This window comes from Apis laboriosa, unplaced genomic scaffold (genome assembly GCF_014066325.1).
Source record: "Apis laboriosa isolate Shangri-la unplaced genomic scaffold, ASM1406632v1 scaffold5_cov152, whole genome shotgun sequence".
NCBI lineage: Eukaryota > Metazoa > Arthropoda > Insecta > Hymenoptera > Apidae > Apis > Apis laboriosa.
The window spans coordinates 2,748,250-2,770,340 of record NW_025223857.1 but is presented as its reverse complement, the minus strand read 5'-3'; the positions used below and the strand labels follow the sequence as shown (position 1 = coordinate 2,770,340).

The following is a 22,091-nucleotide window of genomic DNA, read 5'->3' as shown; positions in this document are numbered from 1 at the left end:
TAAACCATGAACTACATATAATAAGATACGAAACTAAAGCAAGCAAAATGCATAAATGTTTCACAATTGGAAAGTTTGAAAAAATTAAAGTATGATATAATTAAAATTTAATAATTATAAATTATATTTTATTTATTTTTATTGTCATTTATTTATATTTTTTTATAAAAAAAAATATTTTCTTATTTATATATCAATATTTAATTTTATATTCATAACAATGCGAATGTAAACATTAAAGCAATGTAAAATATTTATTTTAAAAAGTGCATATTTTCAATTCATTTTTTATTAATATATTGTTTTTCCTTTTATTATAAAAATATTATTAAAAAAAAAAGTTAGAAAAGTTAATATAATATATTTATTTCATATTTTAATCACTTAAATTTATTTAAATTAAATAATACATATAAATGAATTATATTATAATTAATTATGTTTATATCATAAATAAATTTAATCATTCATAAAATTAATTATACTCGAAATCCTAGGTATTTTTTATTCTTTTGAAAATGAATTTTCTATTAATCGTGCAATTTTAAAATTACGACATTTTAAAGCTACATCTATTGGCGTATGACCAGCACTATTTTTTCGTTTTAAATCTGCTCCTTTTTCAATAAGATAACTATATAATGCGAAAAAAACAAAAAAACTTTAAATTTAATTTAAAAATATTATAAAAATATTTTTTTTAAATTTACTAACATAACCAATTTTATATTTCCTATCATGGCTGCTATGTGTAACGGTGTACGTAAACCAATACGATCTGCTGTATTTACATCTGCTCCATTTTGAAATAAAATATCAAGTATTTTCATATCTGATTCAAATCGTAAACATAAAATAGTTTCAAGAAGTAAATCTAATGAAATTTGATTTGGTGCTGATGAGATAGTAGCTCTGTGATAAAATTTTTTTCCATTAATTTTATATGAAAGTTTTTATATTAATTATTTTGTTTACCCATGAAATAGTAGTAATTTAATCATAGGAAGAAAAGGTCTTCGTATAACGCTGGTATATAAAGGACTTTCATAAAAAGTATCATAAACATTTACATGTGCGCCATTGGTTAGTAATAGAGTGGCACTATTAATATCTTTTTGAAGAGCAGCATAATGTAAAGGATATCTGTTTAAATTATCTACACAATTAACTGTGGCGCCATTTTCAAGTAGTTTTACTATCGCATTTTTTTGTCCAAGAAAAACAGCCTTATGAAGAGGTGTCAATCCTGTACAGAAGTAATTTTTTGTAATTTATTTTAAATTATGCTATTAAATGTATAAAGTTAATTTATATTTATTAAATATTAATAATATAATTTATATTCTGAATTTTAAAAGAAAAGAATCAAAGTAACTGTTTTGAAAATAATTCTTTAATAAAGATTCAAATTTTAAGTTTTCGTTTAATTTTAATTTAATTTTAATTTTAATAGATTTTTTCATCATAATTTTTTTTTTTTCAATATAATTATAATATAGTTTGACTAATTAAGTTATATAGTTTGACTAACCATCTATTGTTTTTATTTCAATATTAATAAGTGGCTGATTGCAAAGTAATTGAATAAGTACCACATTATCATATTGTACTGCAATATGTAAAGGAGTTAAATAATCAGATCTTCGACAATTAACATCTGCACCCTAAATAAAATTATTAATTTAACTTTAAAGTTACTAATTAAATTTTACTAAATGTAATCGATGATTAAGAATTTTTATACTTGAGAAAGTGCTTCTTTTGCCATAAATATATGTCCAAAAGTACATGCTAATAATAATTTCCAATTAACATCGGTTATTAATTCTGGCGAACTTGTAGGATCTAATATAGAGATACGAAATTGTTTACTCATTTATTATGATTTTTATTAAATGATATTCTAAAGAGTTTAAAGGTTACAAACGAAACATAAGATGTTTTATCCAATACATATTTATCATACGACTTGAAGTTTTTTATTATTTTGGTATCATTTTCAATATTATCGATTCAATATTAAATAATAAATATTATACATATCTTTGTATTTTCTTAATAATTCTATTAAAATCAAACAATCATATGGAAACAAATTTATTATTAGAATTATTATTAGAATAATAAACAATACTATATTTAGTATATTTTGTTATAAATTATAAATTTTTATTGATAATGTATAATAAAATTATATATAATGAAAAAAATTAAAAATTATATTTCAAATAAAAAAAAATAATATTAAATACAATATTAAATATAATAAAAAAATATCTGTGAAATCTAATTCGAAATATTAAAAAAATCAAACAATTAGATATATTTTAAATCTAATATTTTATTTCAAATATCAATTTTCAAAAAATGTTATCATATTATCATATTATTATTGTTATTGTTATCATGTTATGTTATTGTTATATCTGTTATCATATTAATTATTCATCAAATTAATTCATTAAATAATATAAAATAAACAAAATTCATTAGAAAATCTTAAATTTTGATTAAATATAAAGTATAGATATAAAATTATTTTTCATTTAAACATTTCACAAATAAAAGAAAAACAAATAGAAAATAAATAATATTTCAGGATAAGTATTTATAAGTAGAATATTATTTATTTATTTATTTATTTTTTTTTTATTTAGTTTTGTTACAATAATATATTATCGTTCAATTAAAAGCACCATGGATTTGAAAAATACAATGCCGAATGATAAAACTTTTTGATTTCAAAATACACACGTATATATAATGGACATTTACATGATGTATTTTACGATATAATAGGCATACAATATTTATTTTAAAATAATATATTTAATATATAGTTTTGTTTTATGCAATTATAATAATTCATGTAATTAATTAATTAATTAGCAATCAGTAGAGTATTATTGTATGATCTATAACATTGAATAAACTTTGATAGAATTTTGCGACTGTTTCCTAAATATATTATAATTTGATCGAATATCACATAATTTTTCTTCTTAAGTCATGATATTCAATAAATTTTTCATAAGCATGAAAATATGAATATCTTTTTCATCAAATATTAATATTACAGTTCAAGATGTTAGAATATATTTCCATAAAATTGATTACAACAAGGTTTGATAAAATTTTCTTAATTTTTCACCAAAATACTGTTTTTTTTTATCTTTTATGTTTTAGATTCGAATATTCATGAAAAATAGCTTAAATACAAGAAGAGTAATTATCACTTTGATATCGTATAGCAACAAGTGTCTATATATTAAATCTTTTTTTTTTTTTAGTCTTTGAAACATTTTGAAATGGTTCCGTATCCAGCATAAAAACAATATTTAACAACATTTGTCACTATTATTTTAAAAAAATACCTTCTGAAAATTAGATATTCCCGTTTGAAGATTAATTTATATTATACTATAGTAATAGTATATCATGTCTTTTTTCTTTTCCTTGGCAAGGTAGCAGCCGCGTTACAAAGTAAATAAATCTAATTTGGTTTCCGTTTTCTTTTTTTATTATGAAAAATCTTGCGATTATAGTTTTTTACAATTCAACAGAATTTTAAGATAATCGATTCGTTTCAACGAATAAAGCTATAATTGTAAAATATCTATAGAATATAATTTGGAAATATATCATTTAAACAATTATTCCTCAAAATGTTCAGCTTTTTGTGTAATACTTTGTTCGGTCATGAAACATTACAACGTATCAATGAAATCCAAACCCAACTGATTGACATTCCTTTAATCATATACAATAATTCATATTTTTCATTGTCTATAACATTAATTATGTATTAATAATAATAAGTAATAAATACTGAATCATTCTCTCTCTTTTGGTATTACTTAATCTACGTAATTCTAATTACACGCTAAACGATCGTCAAAAATATATAGCATCGAGTCACAAAAAATTTTTCTTTATGCCGATCGTAACTATTTCGATCGATCGATCAGTCGTCAGCTAAATTTTTCTTTTCCTACTGTTAAAATATCATACATTATATTATTATATACGCGTTTCAAGCATATACTGGTTAAACGACAAGGAACGAAAAGGAAAAATTACTCAGTCTCCTCGGAACGTTTGCTCTATGGAAGGCCGTGTTTGGTTCGATCGAGAAGAACATTAAATGTTACTCGGTTTGTATAGATACATTTACATACTCTTCGTCTTTCTCTCTTTTTTTTTTTTTACCTATCTGTCTTTTTTTCTTTTTTTTTTTTTTTTATCTTTCAATAAGACAGTGGTAAGACGATGGATTATCGGTATATAATGGTATTTCACACTTTACATTCGCAGCAATGAAAATGAAAAATTTCACGTCCTCGACGTCCTCGTTAACGATTATAATTATTTTCTCATTTTTTTCGAATTAACGAAATATTTTTAAATCGAATCATTTTGAGATTTTTTAATATGAGTGTAATTCAATATATATAATAATATGAAGTTATAATATGAACTTGCAATATAAGAAGAAATAAATTTATGATCGAGTCGTGAAATTTTTTATCTTCGGGTTTCATTTAATCGGCCATAGAGGCGAATGTCATCGAGATACACACGTTGACATTCAATATTTCATTGACGATAAACGTTACAATTATTATAGTTTGTACACAGCTAGAAAAATTAATTGACGTTAAAGTAATAAGGGCGGTTGAGGGGATGATATCGAATCGAATATAAAGTGTGAGAATCCAATTAGAAGATATGTTGTTGTAATTCTTAACACCGACTATATCATTGGATTTAAACTGGTATTTTCAGTACTCAATATACACTGTGCTTTGATATTATTGATTTTGTATATATGTACTTGTGTGTGTGTGTGTGTAATATTTCTCTCTTACCTTTTGCAAAGTAAATTAAGGGAGATGAAATATATAAATAGTTGTATGAACAAGCTTGATCGAACTTCGGTCACTTTGTCATCATCTTTTGTCAATGTATTATTACGTATATGTATATAACAATCCATATGCGAAACGAATGATAAAAGTTATAAAACTACATTTCTTCAGCCTCGTCTTTCGTTCTATATTTCCCTAGGAAATCGTCTACTCTATCTACTCTCATCGAATTAAATCATCATTCCTTTTTCTTTTTTTCCATTTCGATTATCATCTCATTTCATTATCACTTCCGCTACATCTATCTTCGAGCTAACTCATGAAAAAAGAACTCTATTCGTCATCTTTTCTTACTTTTTTTTTTCTTTTTTTCTTTTTTTCTTTTTTTTTTTTATTTAATCAGTCAGAGAAATCGTGAACTAAGCCTGAGGGTAATTTGATTCGAGTAACTACGATTTCAGTTTTCAACGATTTCAGTCGTCGCTTTCAAGACTCTGTTTCCTTTCTTGCGAGCGAGAAGGGCCTTGAGATTTTTCTTTCTTGCAAAAAATATATAAAAACATACTGAGAAACCATTGAAAATATTCGAATTTTGCAATAGTTTTCAAAGAAATTCGAAAAAAAAAATATGAATTTTTATTCCAAATGTTATATTATTGACCAAACGATAGAGACGTTTCAATCAAGAGGTCTATTGTCTTTTCAGCAGGTTCTTATAAATCTTGTGAATGAGTCTTTTTTTGAGCACCGTATTTCTTAAAGTAAAAGTAGTCTTTCTTGTTCACTCTCGAGCACGTATCGCTGGATTCACTAAAAAAACAAAAAACAAAATAGTAAAAAAAAAAGAGAACGTTAGAGAGGGAACGTTTGCCAAGAAAGCGCAAAATTTGTGTTCGGTTTCGTATACGTGAGTCCGAAAACGTCAGTTCGTTACCCTCTTTCTCGAGCTTTATTTATTAGGATCTTTCGCCTTTTTCGATATAATATGTTTTCGATCACTTGTTGTTCGTCGAGTTAATGTCGATTTAATAGACGAGTCGGTGTTGATAAGGGTATCCCCGCGATTGAGAACTTAATTGAAATTGAGCCGCGTTAGAGTAAGGATCGTACGCCTGTAAAACGAAAAATAAATATCAATACAATTCTAAATATGAATTTTAATCTTCTTTTTAAATTTTTCTTTAAAAAGACGAACCGATATCAATTAATTTTTTTTCAAAATGTTACCTGCGAGCGTTTCCTGGAGATCATAAACCTCTTCTCGGGAGCACTATAATAAGTCTGTTGAGGATAAACCAAACCGTATTGAGGGCTGCCGTATTGAGATGTATCGTATTGCTGCCCGTACTGATTTTCATATTGTTCATAATAACTGGATGGATGGGTACGAATGATCCCGATGTCCGATGGTGACAAAGAATCTAGGCTGTAGTGACGAGGAGGATACACCGAGGAATCCATCCACGGAATAACTTTGTAATATTAAAAGTCGTAACATTAATTTATCAAGATATAAATCGATATGCAAGATATGAAGATATATATATTTTTTTTGGACTTACTGTTTCGAGAATCCTCTTCCTCGAGAAGATTGTCTTCGTCATCTACATTTTCGTATTCCTCGTTCATATATTTATGCCAGTTTCTGCGAAGATATTTTTAAAGATAGATCTAAGATTTTTTAAATTTATTTTTTAAAAAACTTTTTTCAGTTACTGAGCACGTATCAGAGATGTCAATGGTATTAATTGTCCTTACCGTTTGCGACGTTCGTTTTCCCACAAGGAGAGAAGAGTTAAAACGTCTTCCGGATCGATATCCAATTCCCTCTTGAATCGTGGTTCTTGATAAATGGGAACGCTGAAAATTTGAAATTAGATAAAATTTTTATCATATTCTTCTTTTTCACGAGAAAAAGAAAATGGTAATTTTTAAAATGTTGGCAATAGTTCTAGCATTTCGATTCACGAGAAAAGGAATGATAATTTTTAAAATGTTGGCAGTAATTAGCATCTTGATTCCGTATTCTCGACATCGATTTCCTATTGGTTCGAGTTTAATGTAAATTTGTTGCACGTAACCAGATCGTATGATGTGTCATAATACTTTGAATAAAAAAAGATGAATAAGAAAATGATATATTGAAATAATATACGAAGAGGAGATTGCACGCGTTTGCGCTGATAGGATATTGTCCTAGGTCAGGTCCACCGAGCATGCTTGGTACATGCACTGTTACGGATGATCGATATGATGGTTACCGGCTAATATCATCAGCTGATTGGTTGGTCATATGCCAAAACGATTCGATTCGTCAGGTGGTTTCATTCAGCTTTTCCACTGACTTCATTAGTACATTCATATATATATATATAAGATAAGCCGAAAAAAAAAGAAAAGTGTTCAGGGTGTTCAGATTCAATATAAATAATCATTTAATATAACGAAACATTTAAAAATTAAATAGATAGAAACAAGTAATCTCTTTTCAATTCTTAATTTTAATATATATTCGTTGATATAGCGAAGAACGAAGAAACAGAATCGCAGACATATTAAAAAAATTTAACATCATTTGTTTGAAACTTAACTTTGAATTCTATAATTTGCATATCAAAATATAAATTTTTATTTTTCACGTTTTCTGTTAATTATAATGCTTATCGCATAATCTTGTCACCGGTTGAATATAAATTCTCGGAATAAAACTCCGAGAATTATTATGCATTTCATGGAAGTATCGACGCTAACTAGAAGTCTATTCTCGTCGGTTGATTAACTGGTGATATGTCAAGTAACAGTCAAGTTTGACCTACTTTTGCTGGCTGGTTCCATTCAGCTTTTCGTGGACCCACCCCTTAGAAGTTACCCTATTGCGTCACAAGTATCGAACGTCCCGATAACTGCACCAAACTGTATATGTATACGTATTTGTTCGTCTGTGTGCGAGTTCACGCGTCCACCTACGCGTTCGAAAACACGTACACGCCCACGTGAACACGACAATTTATTGGAAAATTTTCCAACTGACGTGATCATTTTGTGATTAAATTTATACAATTTTTTTTCGAAAGTAATTTTTTTCTTAATATTTATATTTATGCACAAATGTACGTATATTTGCGACAAGTTTATTATTTCCATTATCGATTTTTGCAAATTTTAATTAATTCAATTTTTTTCTGAGATATGAAAAACTCATTAAAAATATAATTAGATATAGCTTTAATATTATTTTTTTTCTATCTGTTACTGAGAATATAAATTAATTAAGATTTAATAGTTAATTTTTCGTATTTTTTTTAACACCAATAATGGAAATTAAGCTCGTTATTACAATTATGCGATTTTTACAAGATTTATAACCTTTTAAATCTTGGCATTTTTTTTCTATATAATAGAAATTATTTCGTTTATATTATTTTATAATATTATAAGTAAAAATAACCTGTGACATTTATTTACAGGTCAAGTAATATACACTTGGAAGTACGTTTGCGCATAAAAATAAAAGTTTGACGTAAGAAACTTAAAAGTAATTGATCATGCTGTGACGTATAGTATAGAACGTCATTGTCTCTACGTCTTTTAGTTAATGATGACGATTCTATGTAAACGTGGTGCGCTATAAATACCATCGATAGCCTTCGTTATAAAACTATCGACTTCCGATTTGAATTGGAACGTCTAGAGTTTTTCTTATAGCATCGAACGTGTGTACTATAGATTGTTAAACGATAATAATAAAAATATAATAAATAGAAAAAAAAGAAGATGAAAAAAGAAGGAAAATAGAGAAAACTATATAAATTATATTCTTTTTTTTTACAGGTGTTCTAGTCTTTTTATAATGCCTCTTCATCACAATCTACGAATTATTATGACGAAATTAATGAGAGGAATCGATTGTGATCAACTTTGATAACGACAGCTTCTCCTCGTATTGAACCGACTTGGTCGTCAAGTCTACTGGCGTTTCTGCCGAGGGCAACGCCCTCGCCAGCCCTCTCATCCCCATTCAGAAGAAACGTGGAAGAAAAAGAGGGATGTTCCGAGTAAGAGAACGGGAAGGGAAGCTTTCGCAGGGGTGGAAATTACAGACAAGTTAGCGAGTCGATTCACTGTGCTCGAGGCAGTTCGTTCTACAGGTGAATTTACCCAATACATTACAAATGTTGAATCTGCATGAAAATGCATTCAACGAAATGTAAGCAATATGATACAATTACATTATAAACGGTATTCAAAATTTAAAAAAAAATTTTAAACGGATTAATAAGGAATTAAATATTGTTAATTGAACTAAGAATTTGCACAATGAACATTTTGTTTGTCGAATGAACAACTTTCTTCTTTCATTATCTTTATTTATTTATTTTATTTTTCTTTTTGTGCATTAATCTAAAAGTGCAATATAATTAAGTTTGACTTACTTTTTACTCTTCACTTGCGTCTGCACAGATTGCTGAGTAGATGTTGGAGACTGGAACGAAGTGGTTGATGGTTTTATAGTTGTTGATCCTGTGACAACCGCTGATTTCTCGGATCTTTTCCGACGATCTTCGTTCGTGTAGTAACGAGAGTAGGGCGAACTATCCCATATCTGGGGTATTTCGTATCCCAGTTCATTTATTGTTCCATAACTGAAACAGAAATAAAGATCACACTGCTTAACTTTAATATTAAATTTTAAAGGTAAAATTTGTTAAATTTATTAAAGTTACTTACTCGTAATTTTTATGATCATAGAAGGCATTGTTAGGTGTATTAGAATGAGAGGGTTTCTCTTCTTCGATAAGGGCTGCTTTTAATCCGCCTAATCCCGATGCAGCTAGAGTTCCTTAGATAAATAACATCATAATATAAATCAAAATGCTTAAAGATTGATAAAAATGGCTAAAAATATTTGCTTAAATGTTTGGATACTTACTTTTTTCAGCGGTAGACGAATACGATGAGCTCGGATTATTCTCTGGTTGGTGATTCTGTTGGTTGCCGAACATCAACATTTCCTGTGCCCGTTTAGCTGGAGTCAAAACGAATATCATCAATAAGTATCATCAGTTGATTTTATATAAATAACATAAGATAACATTTTGCCTTACATTTTGGTCTCATCGTTTGTTCAGTCTTTTTTGTATCTTCTGCCAGATTTGTTGGCAAAGATTGGACAATCATGAGGAGAGAGCACAGAGTTAGTAACCACACCCAATCGCACATCATCTGTAAAAAAATTGATTTTTTATATTAATAATTTAAACTTTAATTAATTTTATACTTGAAGAACAAGAGGATACAAGTATATATTCTTTATTGACTAAGATTATGCAAAGGTTTCTTGACCCTTTAATCAAACATGAAATTGATTGTAGTTAGAAGAAGTAGGGTTGCTATAAAGTGTTTCCTTCGTGCACAGACGTTGACGTTTACACCCCTTGCAAGCGCAAGTAAACGAAGATAGCAGGTCACAACGAAAGAATCTTAAATGTCACATAATGCGAAATGTCAGGAATCTATTTCCATTGCATGTGAAAAATTAAAGGGCATATATGTCGGAAGTTCCATAGGAGATTGTAAATGTTTATACGATTTTATACAAATTTCAATTCACAGGGATAATAAATCTCATTTTATATGGAAAATTATATCTTGATTTCGAGATTAGGCGAAGAATTTAATTTATGATATTAGAATAAAAAAATTTAATTTTCTGCTATTTCAATTATGTTTTTTTTTTTTTTTTTTCTTAACGATGAAAAGTAAATTAAATTTGGAGTGGAATTAATTTGAGTTTATTTATTTATTTATTACGATTACGTTTCACAAGTGAGCGAGTTTCAGATGATTGGAAACTTTATGGTGTTAACAAGTGAAAGATGATAATTTAATCACAAGCGGCATACGCTCAATTAGTTTACATCGATGCACGGGAGTTAATTAGAAATGCAATTAAGCAAATCTCAGCAAAGGGTTGTTTCATAATCTATTTCGTAACAGGTATTCCATTAATTTGAAATGTCAGAGTTCAAAAAGATTTTTTTTAATCACACATAGTTACGTGATTAATACGAATAATGTAATAAAACACAAATATTATTTAATCTATTTTTTTCATATCATTTTCCTTCTTTTTTATTATTTCCTTTTTCTTTTCGTTTTAAAAAATTCAACTGAAAAATATTAATACAAATATTTCCTAAAGATTTTAAAGATGAAGAAATCTGGAAAAAAAGTTTGAGATTTAATACTTGATATCGTTGAACAATTAAAAACTGTCCAGGAAATAAAGGTAAATCGGATATAGTAGACCCAGAAATCGCACACTTGTTGCATCTAGAAATACTATAGTCATTTATCGCGTTGTATACGCGTCTATGTAACTCGCAATTAAAAATACATTTCATTGACTGTGCTTTCATTGACAAATCCAGACACTCAAAGGCTAGTAAAAACATCGATATTATCTATCTTAAAAAAAAAAAAAAAAAAAAAAAAATATACCTTCTTTCGAATCTTTATCATCGACCATTTTAAAAATTAATTAGATTTTCGTACTACGTGTTACGAAAATTTAAGGATATCTCTTCCTTTTGAACGAATGCAACGCATATACGAAACTCTTTGAAACTCTTTGAGAAGAATTTTCTACGTATATATATATATATATTCGAAGGTTCAAGGAAACACTATATATCGCCGATAAGAGATCTTCGTGACCAAGCAATTTCTATTCTCGTACTTCTATTTATACGCGAACAATTTTACACGGGCCTTTATCTCACGAAAGTTAGGGCAAATTAAATCGATCGACGGGGATCACCAATTTCTAATTCGAATTTCCCTCAAACAGAACTATTTGTACTCGAATGATAATAATAAGTATCGAACGATTGAACCAAGAGTTCTGTTCACCTTTCACCGTTGACTGTTTTCTTCTTATTCTACAGATTTCTGCCGGTCGATCTTCAGACGATTTCTTCTTATCTGGGATGCGATTCTCCCAGGAGGATGAAGAGAACCAGCGGGTTCGGCTGATCGAGGTAGAATGAACGTTGGGGCTGAGCAGGACGGCTAGAAAACTGGCGAGAGGGTACGGTCGATCAACCACCCCCACCTTAGTGAACGAGCACCCCTACCCTGAAAGCAACCCCTACCGCGTCTCTACGAAGTGATATGACGTGACGCACACGCGCACGGTTACATGGACAGTCTATATGGAACATACACACGCGCGCGCATATACACATATATACACACACCTATTGTGCCACGAAATACGTCTGCCCACGCGATGACCCGATCAGATCTTAGGGCTATCTTTGAAAATCTTCTCTTACATCGTCGCGTCTTGGTCCCTTATTGTTTTAAAAATTCGGCCTTGTTAAAGCGTCGTGACAATTATTTTTCTATAATTTCGATTAAGATTCCATTCGATGAAATAATTATTCTATTAACGTTAACTGTGTTTTAAGAAAGATCTCGCACGGTTGTATGCGCGAAAAAATGAAAATGTGTTGTTTTCAAAATTTTTTCAATGTCATAGTACTTTGTATCCATTTAATTAATTAAAATGGAGATCTTCTGGGGAGATGCTGATTAATTAATATGTTCGTTTTAATATTTCAATTGAATTACATTCCTTCAAACTTTTCCTCTATGTTCAATATATTACATTCATACGTTGAAAGTACATTCTATGAAAAACCGTGGATCTCTTCTTTTCAATTAATTATCTATTATTTGTCGAATATTTACGATCAAATATTTCAATAGGATATATAGTTTCTTATTGAACAGAGAAAGAAAGAAGCATAGATCCTTTTTAATTAAAAAAAAGATTTTTTCAAAGTTAATTATTATTCTTACAATTTATCGCTTTCGAGAAAAAATATTTTCTCAACGAGATATCATGGCTTGTTTCCCTCGTGTGGTTCTCATCGCAAATCCGTATTTTCTTTCATGTCTGGAACAGCGTCAGAGTTGTGCAGGAGGAATTGTAGCACCGTTTTCCGTATTCAGTCCCCGGCCACTTTTCTTCAACCCCCGCAACAGGCCAAACGCCCACGCCATCGTATAACGCCCACGACCACCCAACGCCCACGCATATGAGAAAGGGAGAGAAAGAGAGAGAGGAGAAAACGAACCAACCAAAGTACAAAAATTTTTCTTTTTTTTTTTTCTTCTCATTGTTACGTTCACGTCTACTAATAAACGTTCTTACGAATATGAAATAATTTAAATCAAGAAAGAAGATTTTTTTTTTTAAATAATTTTATCTTCTAAGATAAAATTTGAGATTTTCTCAAAATTCCATTCTTTTTTTTTTTTTTTTTTTTATTTAATCATTCTTTTGCAAAATAATCATAGATTTGATGTGCTCGACGAGAAAAGGAAAAGTATTTTACTCTGGAAAAATATGGAAATTCATTTAATTTGGATATAATATTCTTTGCATTCTCTTATCGTTATTTCAGGAAAGGAGGAGTAAAGTGAGATGGCAGAAAAGAATAATTGCAGAGTTAGATGATATATATAAAATTTTGCGAGAGAAGCCGGAAAATTCTCGGAAGTAACCACTCTTTAGCAAAGTGTTTACTTGAGATACGACGCATCCTAGCGCACTACGTGCTTCAGTAATTGACCTATTTCCAAAGAATCGGCTGCACGCTTGCGCGAATTAAAGTAGTTGTTGCACAAAACAAGCGCAACTCGCCTCGTTGGAGTTTTCATAAAGTAACAATGTTCGTAAAATATTATGGAAACGTTTTATGGTAACAGATGCTCGAAAACGATCTTAATAAACACGAGGAGATTTATTCTAATGCAATTATTTTAATTGCAATTATTTAATTATTGTATATTAACGATAAAAAAAAGAACATTAAAAACATTCAATTGAGAGAAATAAAAAGTTTTCATTTTACTATGCTCAATATGAAGCTTATTTAACATCTGAGAGATAAGGAAAAATATTTTTGTATTCGATTGCATTCCGAGATGGATTTCATAAAATAAAAGCATGCAATCATTGTTAATTTTTGCCGAAATATCGGGAGCAATTAACGCCACACCCTCAACCACTGACAAAACATATATTCTCTCTTTGAATTTGAGAATATACTTGTTCAGAGACACGTGACTGTATTTCCTCGAGAAGCAAATGGGAAAATTAATTTTCGTAAATTCACTAGAAGCTATTCCGAAGAGGATACATCCGAACCCAGCCGTCGTTGTAATTACGGGGGAGCAAATTCTGTGAAATAATATAATTCGACGTGCTCGATCCGAAGGTTGGTTCCCATTGACGTCAGCCGTTGGTTCTGGAAACGACGAATCCCCGTGCTTCGAAAACTTAGTGGGGGACATACGCGTCGTGAGGAAATGATTCGTAGGAGGGGAGCATGGATATTGTATCCAGGGACGTTGCATGAACATCACAACTCCAGGATCAAAATAATTTTTCGACAGATAATAGCTAAACAATAAAATCTTTTCATATCTATTTTTATCGGCGACTTAAAATATCGAATCATTAAACTTTAATTCCACGTATGAAAATATTTTAAATATAATTTTATTAAATTTTTATATGCATTCTCATTCTATTTAACAATATAGAAATCATCGATTTTTTTATTTCAAAACACATTATATTCTGTGTAATATATATTAAAGCAAATATTAATTTAGATATAAGGAGAATAAATAGAATTTTTAATATTATTTTTAATATTATTTATTAAAAAAACAAAAAAATGTAAAAAATTTGAATAATTATTAATACATAAATAATAAATTTTATATCCATAAAATATAAAGACAGTAATGTAAACTTATATTAGGACAGGCATTTATAATCATTGATACTATCCTGCGGACTAGCTATAACTAGAAGAGGTATCCCGAAGGAATAGATCGATGTTTCACTCTCTGTAGTAAGAGACGCCTGTTGCTGTAAAACAGGAGCAGCTTCATTCATGAAAACGGCAAAACGTGAACACATGTATCATTCTAAATTTCCATGATAATTAAAAATTATTGTAATTATTAATTAATTTTAAGAATAAATTCATTTTTTCATAAATTTTTTGTAACTATTGATAATAATTATGCAATTATTATTTTAAATTATTTATTTAAATCTATAAAAAATAATATAATATATATAATAATATTATATACGTAATATATAATATTACTTCAATTATTTGCATACAATTAATTTTCAAATTACGTTAAAAAATATTATAATAAAATACAAAATACGAAATAAATCTAGTCTTTTTTTGAGATTTTATGTTCCATGATTATATTTAAAAAAAATAGAGATTTTAATGTGTTCTTATATATATATATATTTTTTTTATATTTTTTACATATTTTTGTTTTTTTATTATTACATCGCATTCATAAAACGACATTTTACTGACGTTACAAACAATAAATTAGGAAAAAGACAGAGATAGGATAAAAAATATGGAATCAGCGCCATCTCTAGAATGCTACATAAACAAAGAGAACATATAATAAAAAAAGATAAAGTAAGAATTGACTTTCAACGCCATTTCTAAAGTAAACATGTTAAAAATATTTTTTCATAAATAAGATAAGATAGAGTAAGAATTGATGACCTATATCATCTTTTGAATATTTTTAAAAAGATATCTTTTGCATTTAAGAGATAGCGCCAGCAATGAATTCTTACTGTTAAAAAGATATCTCTGATTCTTAAAAGATAGCGCTAGAAATCAATTTTTATTTTATATCTATATTCTTATAATTTAGTTTTTTTATCTATATATATTATATTTTTGAGGTATTCTAAAAATAGCGCTGATTTCATAATTTTTATTCTATTTCTTCTTTAATTATTTCTGCTTTTTTTCTTTGTTTTTTCAGGCATTTAAAATAATGTTGATTTTTGACTAATTTTATTCTCTTCTTTATTTAAACTATTGATTAAAAATTTAACAGAATTTATTTGATCCAATTTTTATATATTATAAATATACAAAATTATACAAAAATGTGAGAATATTAATTAATTACAAATTGGATTAATTAATAATTTTAAGCAACATTTTTTTTTGCAAAAATTTTTTTACTTCGGTCTTGTGAACGAATTATTAACAAAAATATTGATCAATCACGAAACATATAGATTAATAAAGTCGCGAAGATAGTATTAAGTATATGCTATCGATTAAATACAATATTTAAGCAACATATGTCCAAAAAGATCTATTTTCATCTGTTTTAATCTTTTTATCAAAAAAATATATCGAATTAGATTTATTAAAACAATTAATTATTATTCATATTCGAATTAATTAATTATTATTCGTACAATACATTTATAGGATTTTATCCATTTTTTATCTATCCTTCTTTTTTTATCTTCATTCTTCTTTTCATCATCTCTTTTCTTTCTATGGTATTCTTCTCTTCATCTGTTTTGTCATTTTGAATCTTCTTTTGCCATCACTCTCCTTTGTTATCCTCATTCTTCCCACTTTTTTATCATTCTCTTATATCCTCTTCCTTTCTTTTATCAATTTCTCCTCTTTCTTTTTTTCATTAACTTCTTCACTTCCCTTTCTTCACCAATTTCTCTTTCTTCCTTCCTTCTAATTTTCCTTTCTTCCTTATCAATTTCTCTTTTTCTTTTTCTTTATTAATTCTCCCTTCTTTCTTTCTTTATTATTCTTGTTTTTCTTCTCCAAAAGTTATTATTTATCATTTATTTATTAAAAATGTTCTAAGATGTTTTTTTTATCACAATTTGATTAGTCAATATTTTTTTATTAATAATTTGTTGAATAATGAAAATTTTTGCTTATGAATAATGAATATGTTATTTAAAATTTTTAGATTTTCATATTCCATATATATATATATATATATATATTATTATTATTATTATTTTATGTTTATATAAAATTTATATTTTTATATTTTAACATATAATTATATAAACTTTTTTATATGAAAAAATGAACATTAGATGATGTTTGTTTTATATCTTTATTAATGTGTAAATATATATGTTCATTTTTAAATATATTAAATATATTTTCATAATTGTAAATAATAAAAAATTTCTATCTATTTAATTTTCCATAAATATTTCTTTAAAATGAAATTATACAAATTACAATTTAAACTATTTAAAAATTTAATAAAGTTTTAATAAAAGTGCGAACAATGAAAAAATATAATGTTATATTTATACAAATTTATTCAAAAATAAAGTAAGATGACAGTAGCACTTCCTGTTTAGTAGTGAGAATTTGTAAATATGTAATGATGTTTTGTCAATATCATTAATGTAAAATTTATATGGTATAATAAATAAAGACATTGCATGATCTTTGTTGATAATTGAATCGTTGTGACCAATGCAATAATAATAAAACGAATAAATATAGCGAAAAAATGGCGAGACAATCGTATAGTATTGTTGAGTATTATGGTGAACAAGACAAATATAGATGTGGTTATTGTAAGAGTCCAAATACAAATTTCAGTCATGGCAAGTATTAAATTTTATTTTAAAATCATTTTTATCATGTATATGGAAAATTTGATACTTATGTCAAAAGGTTATGTTATATCTGATTGTTTTAAACATATGTAATTTTTGTTCCTGTCTTATTAAATTTCATATATTTATTATATCATTAGATATATATTTATATTTATACTATTTAAAAAATACTTTTTATATACTTAAATGTAATTCATTTTAGGTATGGGCACACATATATTGACTGTTCAAGACTATCAAGCTTTAATTGATAGAGGTTGGAGAAGATGTGGTTCTTATTGTTATAAATCTACTATGGATCAAACATGTTGTCCAATGTATACAATTAAGTAAGACTGATAATTTTTAATTGCTTTAAAAATTAATTTTTATATATATGAGAAATAATAACAAATGTTAAATATTTAAATATCTAAAAATAGATGTGAAGCTTTAGAATTTAAAATTTCTAAATCACAAAAGAAAGTTTTGAAAAGAATGGCAAAATTTTTAAAAAATGAGTTACATAAAAATGATACTATGGATATATGTGAAGGAGATTATCGTGATAATACAGGTAAAGATATATAAAGTTTTCATTAATATAATTATAATTAATTAATATAATTATTTTAATTAAAATAAAATACATTAAAAACATTTTAATGTATATTATATTAATGTAAATATTAATAATATAATTTAATTTAATTTATTTTATTTTGTTTAAAAATAATTTGTCTATACTTTATTGCAGATATTGAAGAAATTCCTAATCATGATAAACAATTTCTAAAAGCTAGTAAAGATATTTCTGATATGAATGTAAAATTTATTAATGATGATATTAATGCAAGATTACAACCTAATACATTAGACAAAGGAAAGAAAAAATGTGATTTAAATATCAAACAAAATTCTGAAAGTATACCTGTTATATCAAATCTTGAGGATGATAGCCACAATACTTCCCAAAATCTAGAATCAGGAATGAATCCTTCTCAAAATCCTTGTATGAAAGCAAAATTTTTGCGTAAACAACGAAAACAAAATAAATTAATGGCACAAGGAAAATCTCAAGAAGAAATAGAAGCTATTTTCAAAGAAAGTAAGCAAGAGAATCAAGTTAAAAGTTTGGAGGAATTATTTGATGAAGTATATAATGAAAATAATAGATTGCAGGTAGGATGGTACATTTACTTCTTTATATATTTCATCATTATATAAATAAATATTGCATAAAAATGGTTTTTACAAAAGTTGGTCCTCTTTTCTCCAATTTATCTAATATTTAAAAATTAGGTAGGAAATATATATATTGGAAAATAATTAAATAATAATTTTATTTTTTTCATATTTTTTTATTCATTCAATTTAGTTGCAACATTTCATTATAGTTCAATTTGATTTGATAAAATTATGTAAAATTTAACTTTTACTAGCTGAAACTAGTTAGAACTTCACCAATGAGCTCTGGATACCTAAACACTTCAAAACAATCTTATGAGATATATAAAAAATATCAAACAACAATACATGGAGTTTTAGCAGAAAAGGTTACAAAGAAGCAATATACAAGATTTCTTGTGAAATCACCTTTACAGGTAATTTTACAATTTCTATAGTTTTTTGTTATTCTGATCAGTTATCTTTAAATTTCTTTATTTATCAAAATAAGATTATAATAATTTTTTTATTTTTTACATAATATCATACATAATTATTATTAATTGTATTAATTAATTATATAATATTATTAAATATTAATTTTAAAAAATTATAAAAAGTATTATTATATTGAAAAATAAATAAATTATTGTGATAAATAATTGGAGCAAAGTGGACTTTCTTGCAAAGTGCATGTTATACATTTCTTTATTACATATAATTTGTATATTTAAATTCATCAGATAAAATTGGTGAGAACAATGTCGGATGAGTTTATTAAAACTCTTAAAGTAAGTGCAAATCTCTTTAAAAAATATCAAATGACTATTCATGGTGAATCAGAAGAGGAATCAGATGATGAATCATTCTTCAACTTCCTTGTAAAAAGTTCTTTACAGGTACACTTTGTATTCAGGATGGTCTCAATTTGATTTTATAATTTAATTTTTTACAATAACACTTTTGCATTATTAATTAATATATTTAAAAATTAAACAAAATTATGTATGGTATTGTTATAATCGTTTTTATTAAATACCGCTTCCTTTCCATTTAAAAATTTCATTGCTTTGGACAAAGAATATATACAAATAAGGAGTTTATAATTTTGAAGCCATGGACTCCGGATGACGGACCACCAAGTGGATATGGTTCATTTCATGAACAATATTGGTTAGATAATGAATTAATTGCAGTTGGAGTAATAGATATTTTACCATCTTGCGTTTCAAGCGTTTACTTTTTTTATGATCCGGCATATTCTCATCTATCACTTGGAACATTTAGGTTGGTAAAAAGCTTTTTTACTTTGTGTTTACAATAAATTGTTAACATTTTATATTTTATATAGTTCCCTTCGAGAAGTTTATTTGACAAGACAATTAAACAAAATAGCAAAAGATTTGAAATATTACTATATGGGATTTTATATACATATATGTCCCAAAATGCGGTATAAAGCACGAATGAAACCATCAAAACTATTATGTCCTGAAACTTATATGTGGTTTGATATAGAACCATGTTTATTAAAATTAGATAAACAAAAATACAGTAGACTGAATGATGATGTTAATGCTATTGATGAAGATGGTATAGTTGATATTCATAAGGTAATAAACATGGTAATTTTTATATTTCATATCACAAAATTTTTTTATTTTATTTTCATTAATAACAAATATTATTTTTCTTAAGATACTAGTTTTATATCAGCAAACTGCAATGCCATATGAAATATATACAAAACAAGTTCACCAAACAATAACACAAGAAGAGGAGAATGAGATTAAAGAATATGCTAATTTGGTTGGAATGAAATGTGCACAGAGATTGTTACTTTATCGTTATTAAATGCTTGCAAATCTGTAAGAAATTTTAATTCATATATTTCATTTTATATATAAAGAACAATTTTATGTTTTATCAAAAGAAAATTATTATGAATTAACAAAAAAAGTTAATAATCAAAATTAATCAAATTAGTTTTGAATAAAGTATTTGTGATGATAAATGTATAATAACTTAACAAATTCTTATCAAATAAAAATGATTCTTTGTGCTGTACATATATAATATTTATTGTCCTTTCCTCTTTGTTATTTTATATAAAGAAATAAATTATTAATATTCTTCAAAATTGAAAAATAATTAAATATTATTAATAATATCTTAATTGTATAATAATTTCAAGTTTGATTAATGTACAGCACGTTAAATTGATTGAAAGAATATTGCATACTTTATATGCAATATTTTAATTTCATGCATAAATACTTTATTTTTATATATAAATGATATATAAATTTTATTTATAATATATATAAAAAATTTTATTAAAATTTTGATAATATCTTTTATTTATTAAAATTAGAATATTAATTTGAAATATATTTTCTATAAATAAAAAAAATAAAAATGTTTACTAAACGATGTTTAACTTTGATTCAGAATATATTTATTTAATGAGAAAACATTTTTTTTTAAATTGTTATAACATTTTAAATCATACTTGAAATTTTAATAAATGCTATTTTTTCTCTATTAGAATTTATTTGTATTGAAATTAATTGAAAAAAAATATTGCATATGAAATATGCAATATTTCAATTTCATAAATATTATTTTTATATGTAGAATATTTTGTAGTGATCGAACAATGGATTATTTTATGCGAAACAATAAATTGACAATAAAATTTTTTTATTTGAGGTTTCGCTTTTTTAAGTAAAATAAGTTTGAAAAATTTTTAAATACTAAATTAAAATTGCTATTCTTAATTAAATAACGAATGAAATATTAACAGATAGTTATTTTACATGTGAAAATAAGCAAAAAGTATTTCAAATAAAATAAATTTTTCTTATTTAAAAAAAATTAATTTTCGAAAAAATAAATTTCCAATCGATTATACGATTTTATATTTAATTTAGATTTTTGTCAAAAATAAGGATTTAAATGATAAAATTTTTATTCTATATTTTTTGCTTATATTCACGTATAGAACTACCTTGACTTTTTATTAAAATTTAAGATATTTTTTTTATTTATTGAAATTATTTAAAACATTAATTTAAATTAAAACATTAATTTAAATCATATTTTTTATAAATGATGAAATCAACGTTTAACTCTCATCCATCCTTTATTTTAATAATATGTTTCTCAAATTGACATAATCAATAATCAATAAAATGAAAAAATAATTATTTTATCAAAAATAAAAATTTATAATATAATAGAAGTTACTTGAAGTTTTCGAAGATTTCATTTGCATGCATTCGACTTTGTATTACTTCAATCTTATTTTTGTTCTTAATTTTGCCATATAAAAAAGAACGAAGAGAAAATAGATATAAAATTTTTTTTCTCTTCTTTCAATTTATATCAATATACAAATGCATAATTATGCAATTTAATAAAGATACATAATTATCATACGACAATTAAAATCTTACAAAGATCTTGCCATCAATGATTTGGCAAAACAAAAATTATACGTTGTAATTAAATTATATTTATTTTTATTT

At 26.0% G+C, this 22,091-nt stretch overlaps 3 protein-coding genes and 1 long non-coding RNA gene across 8 annotated transcripts; 2 read left to right on the top strand and 2 right to left on the bottom strand.

The window, feature by feature from the left end:
• Nucleotides 1-504: 504 nt before the first annotated feature.
• On the bottom strand, nucleotides 505-1,876 carry LOC122718274 (serine/threonine-protein phosphatase 6 regulatory ankyrin repeat subunit C-like). The gene is made up of 5 exons (XM_043943168.1): nucleotides 1,745-1,876; nucleotides 1,532-1,664; nucleotides 976-1,246; nucleotides 715-912; nucleotides 505-634 (listed from the first exon to the last, which is right to left on the bottom strand). The coding sequence occupies exons 1-5, from the start codon at nucleotides 1,874-1,876 to the stop codon at nucleotides 505-507; spliced, it is 864 nt and encodes a 287-aa protein (XP_043799103.1).
• A 1,253-nt stretch (nucleotides 1,877-3,129) lies between these two features.
• LOC122718067 (prohormone-2) lies at nucleotides 3,130-11,908 on the bottom strand. Of its 2 annotated transcripts, XR_006347313.1 has the most exons (10): nucleotides 11,781-11,908; nucleotides 9,974-10,091; nucleotides 9,799-9,894; nucleotides 9,597-9,708; nucleotides 9,302-9,511; nucleotides 6,627-6,728; nucleotides 6,431-6,513; nucleotides 6,096-6,340; nucleotides 5,803-5,980; nucleotides 3,130-5,678 (listed from the first exon to the last, which is right to left on the bottom strand). XR_006347313.1 is itself a non-coding variant. In XM_043942742.1 (9 exons), the coding sequence occupies exons 2-9, from the start codon at nucleotides 10,089-10,091 to the stop codon at nucleotides 5,894-5,896; spliced, it is 1,053 nt and encodes a 350-aa protein (XP_043798677.1). In that variant the 5' UTR covers nucleotides 11,781-11,908; the 3' UTR covers nucleotides 3,130-5,893. The 2 variants fall into 2 exon arrangements, 1 of the variants encoding a protein (XP_043798677.1); XM_043942742.1 differs by having other exon boundaries at nucleotides 3,130-5,980.
• Nucleotides 7,713-14,385, top strand: LOC122718068. Of its 2 annotated transcripts, XR_006347314.1 has the most exons (8): nucleotides 7,713-7,941; nucleotides 8,336-8,581; nucleotides 8,700-9,016; nucleotides 9,330-9,563; nucleotides 9,808-9,922; nucleotides 11,816-11,958; nucleotides 12,841-13,020; nucleotides 13,343-14,385. It is a non-coding gene; the product is annotated as an uncharacterized LOC122718068 (long non-coding RNA). The 2 variants fall into 2 exon arrangements; XR_006347315.1 differs by lacking the exon at nucleotides 9,330-9,563.
• A 2,780-nt stretch (nucleotides 14,386-17,165) lies between these two features.
• Nucleotides 17,166-20,433, top strand: LOC122717948 (arginyl-tRNA--protein transferase 1). Of its 3 annotated transcripts, XM_043942517.1 has the most exons (9): nucleotides 17,166-17,400; nucleotides 17,618-17,744; nucleotides 17,838-17,971; nucleotides 18,152-18,576; nucleotides 18,837-18,998; nucleotides 19,305-19,460; nucleotides 19,676-19,848; nucleotides 19,913-20,174; nucleotides 20,260-20,433. In XM_043942517.1, the coding sequence occupies exons 1-9, from the start codon at nucleotides 17,304-17,306 to the stop codon at nucleotides 20,413-20,415; spliced, it is 1,692 nt and encodes a 563-aa protein (XP_043798452.1). In that variant the 5' UTR covers nucleotides 17,166-17,303; the 3' UTR covers nucleotides 20,416-20,433. The 3 variants fall into 3 exon arrangements, with proteins under 3 accessions (XP_043798452.1, XP_043798454.1, XP_043798453.1); XM_043942519.1 differs by lacking the exon at nucleotides 18,837-18,998; XM_043942518.1 differs by lacking the exon at nucleotides 19,305-19,460.
• Nucleotides 20,434-22,091: the final 1,658 nt, after the last annotated feature.

What these genes read in the sequence shown, in the direction of transcription:
- LOC122718274 (XM_043943168.1), bottom strand. Translation starts at nt 1,876, where the DNA reads ATGAGTAAACAATTTCGTATCTCTATATTAGATCCTACAAGTTCGCCA. An exon ending in TGAAATAAAAACAATAGATG is followed by an intron (nt 1,247 to 1,531) that starts GTTAGTCAAACT and finishes ACTTCTGTACAG; the next exon opens with GATTGACACCTCTTCATAAG. An exon ending in AAATTACTACTATTTCATGG is followed by an intron (nt 913 to 975) that starts GTAAACAAAATA and finishes ATTTTATCACAG; the next exon opens with AGCTACTATCTCATCAGCAC.
- LOC122718067 (XM_043942742.1), bottom strand. Translation starts at nt 10,091, where the DNA reads ATGATGTGCGATTGGGTGTGGTTACTAACTCTGTGCTCTCTCCTCATG. An exon ending in TATGATCATAAAAATTACGA is followed by an intron (nt 9,512 to 9,596) that starts GTAAGTAACTTT and finishes TTTCTGTTTCAG; the next exon opens with TTATGGAACAATAAATGAAC. An exon ending in GAAAACGAACGTCGCAAACG is followed by an intron (nt 6,514 to 6,626) that starts GTAAGGACAATT and finishes ATATCTTCGCAG; the next exon opens with AAACTGGCATAAATATATGA.
- LOC122717948 (XM_043942517.1), top strand. Translation starts at nt 17,304, where the DNA reads ATGGCGAGACAATCGTATAGTATTGTTGAGTATTATGGTGAACAAGAC. An exon ending in AGATTATCGTGATAATACAG is followed by an intron (nt 17,972 to 18,151) that starts GTAAAGATATAT and finishes ACTTTATTGCAG; the next exon opens with ATATTGAAGAAATTCCTAAT. An exon ending in TTGTAAAAAGTTCTTTACAG is followed by an intron (nt 19,461 to 19,675) that starts GTACACTTTGTA and finishes ATAATTTTGAAG; the next exon opens with CCATGGACTCCGGATGACGG.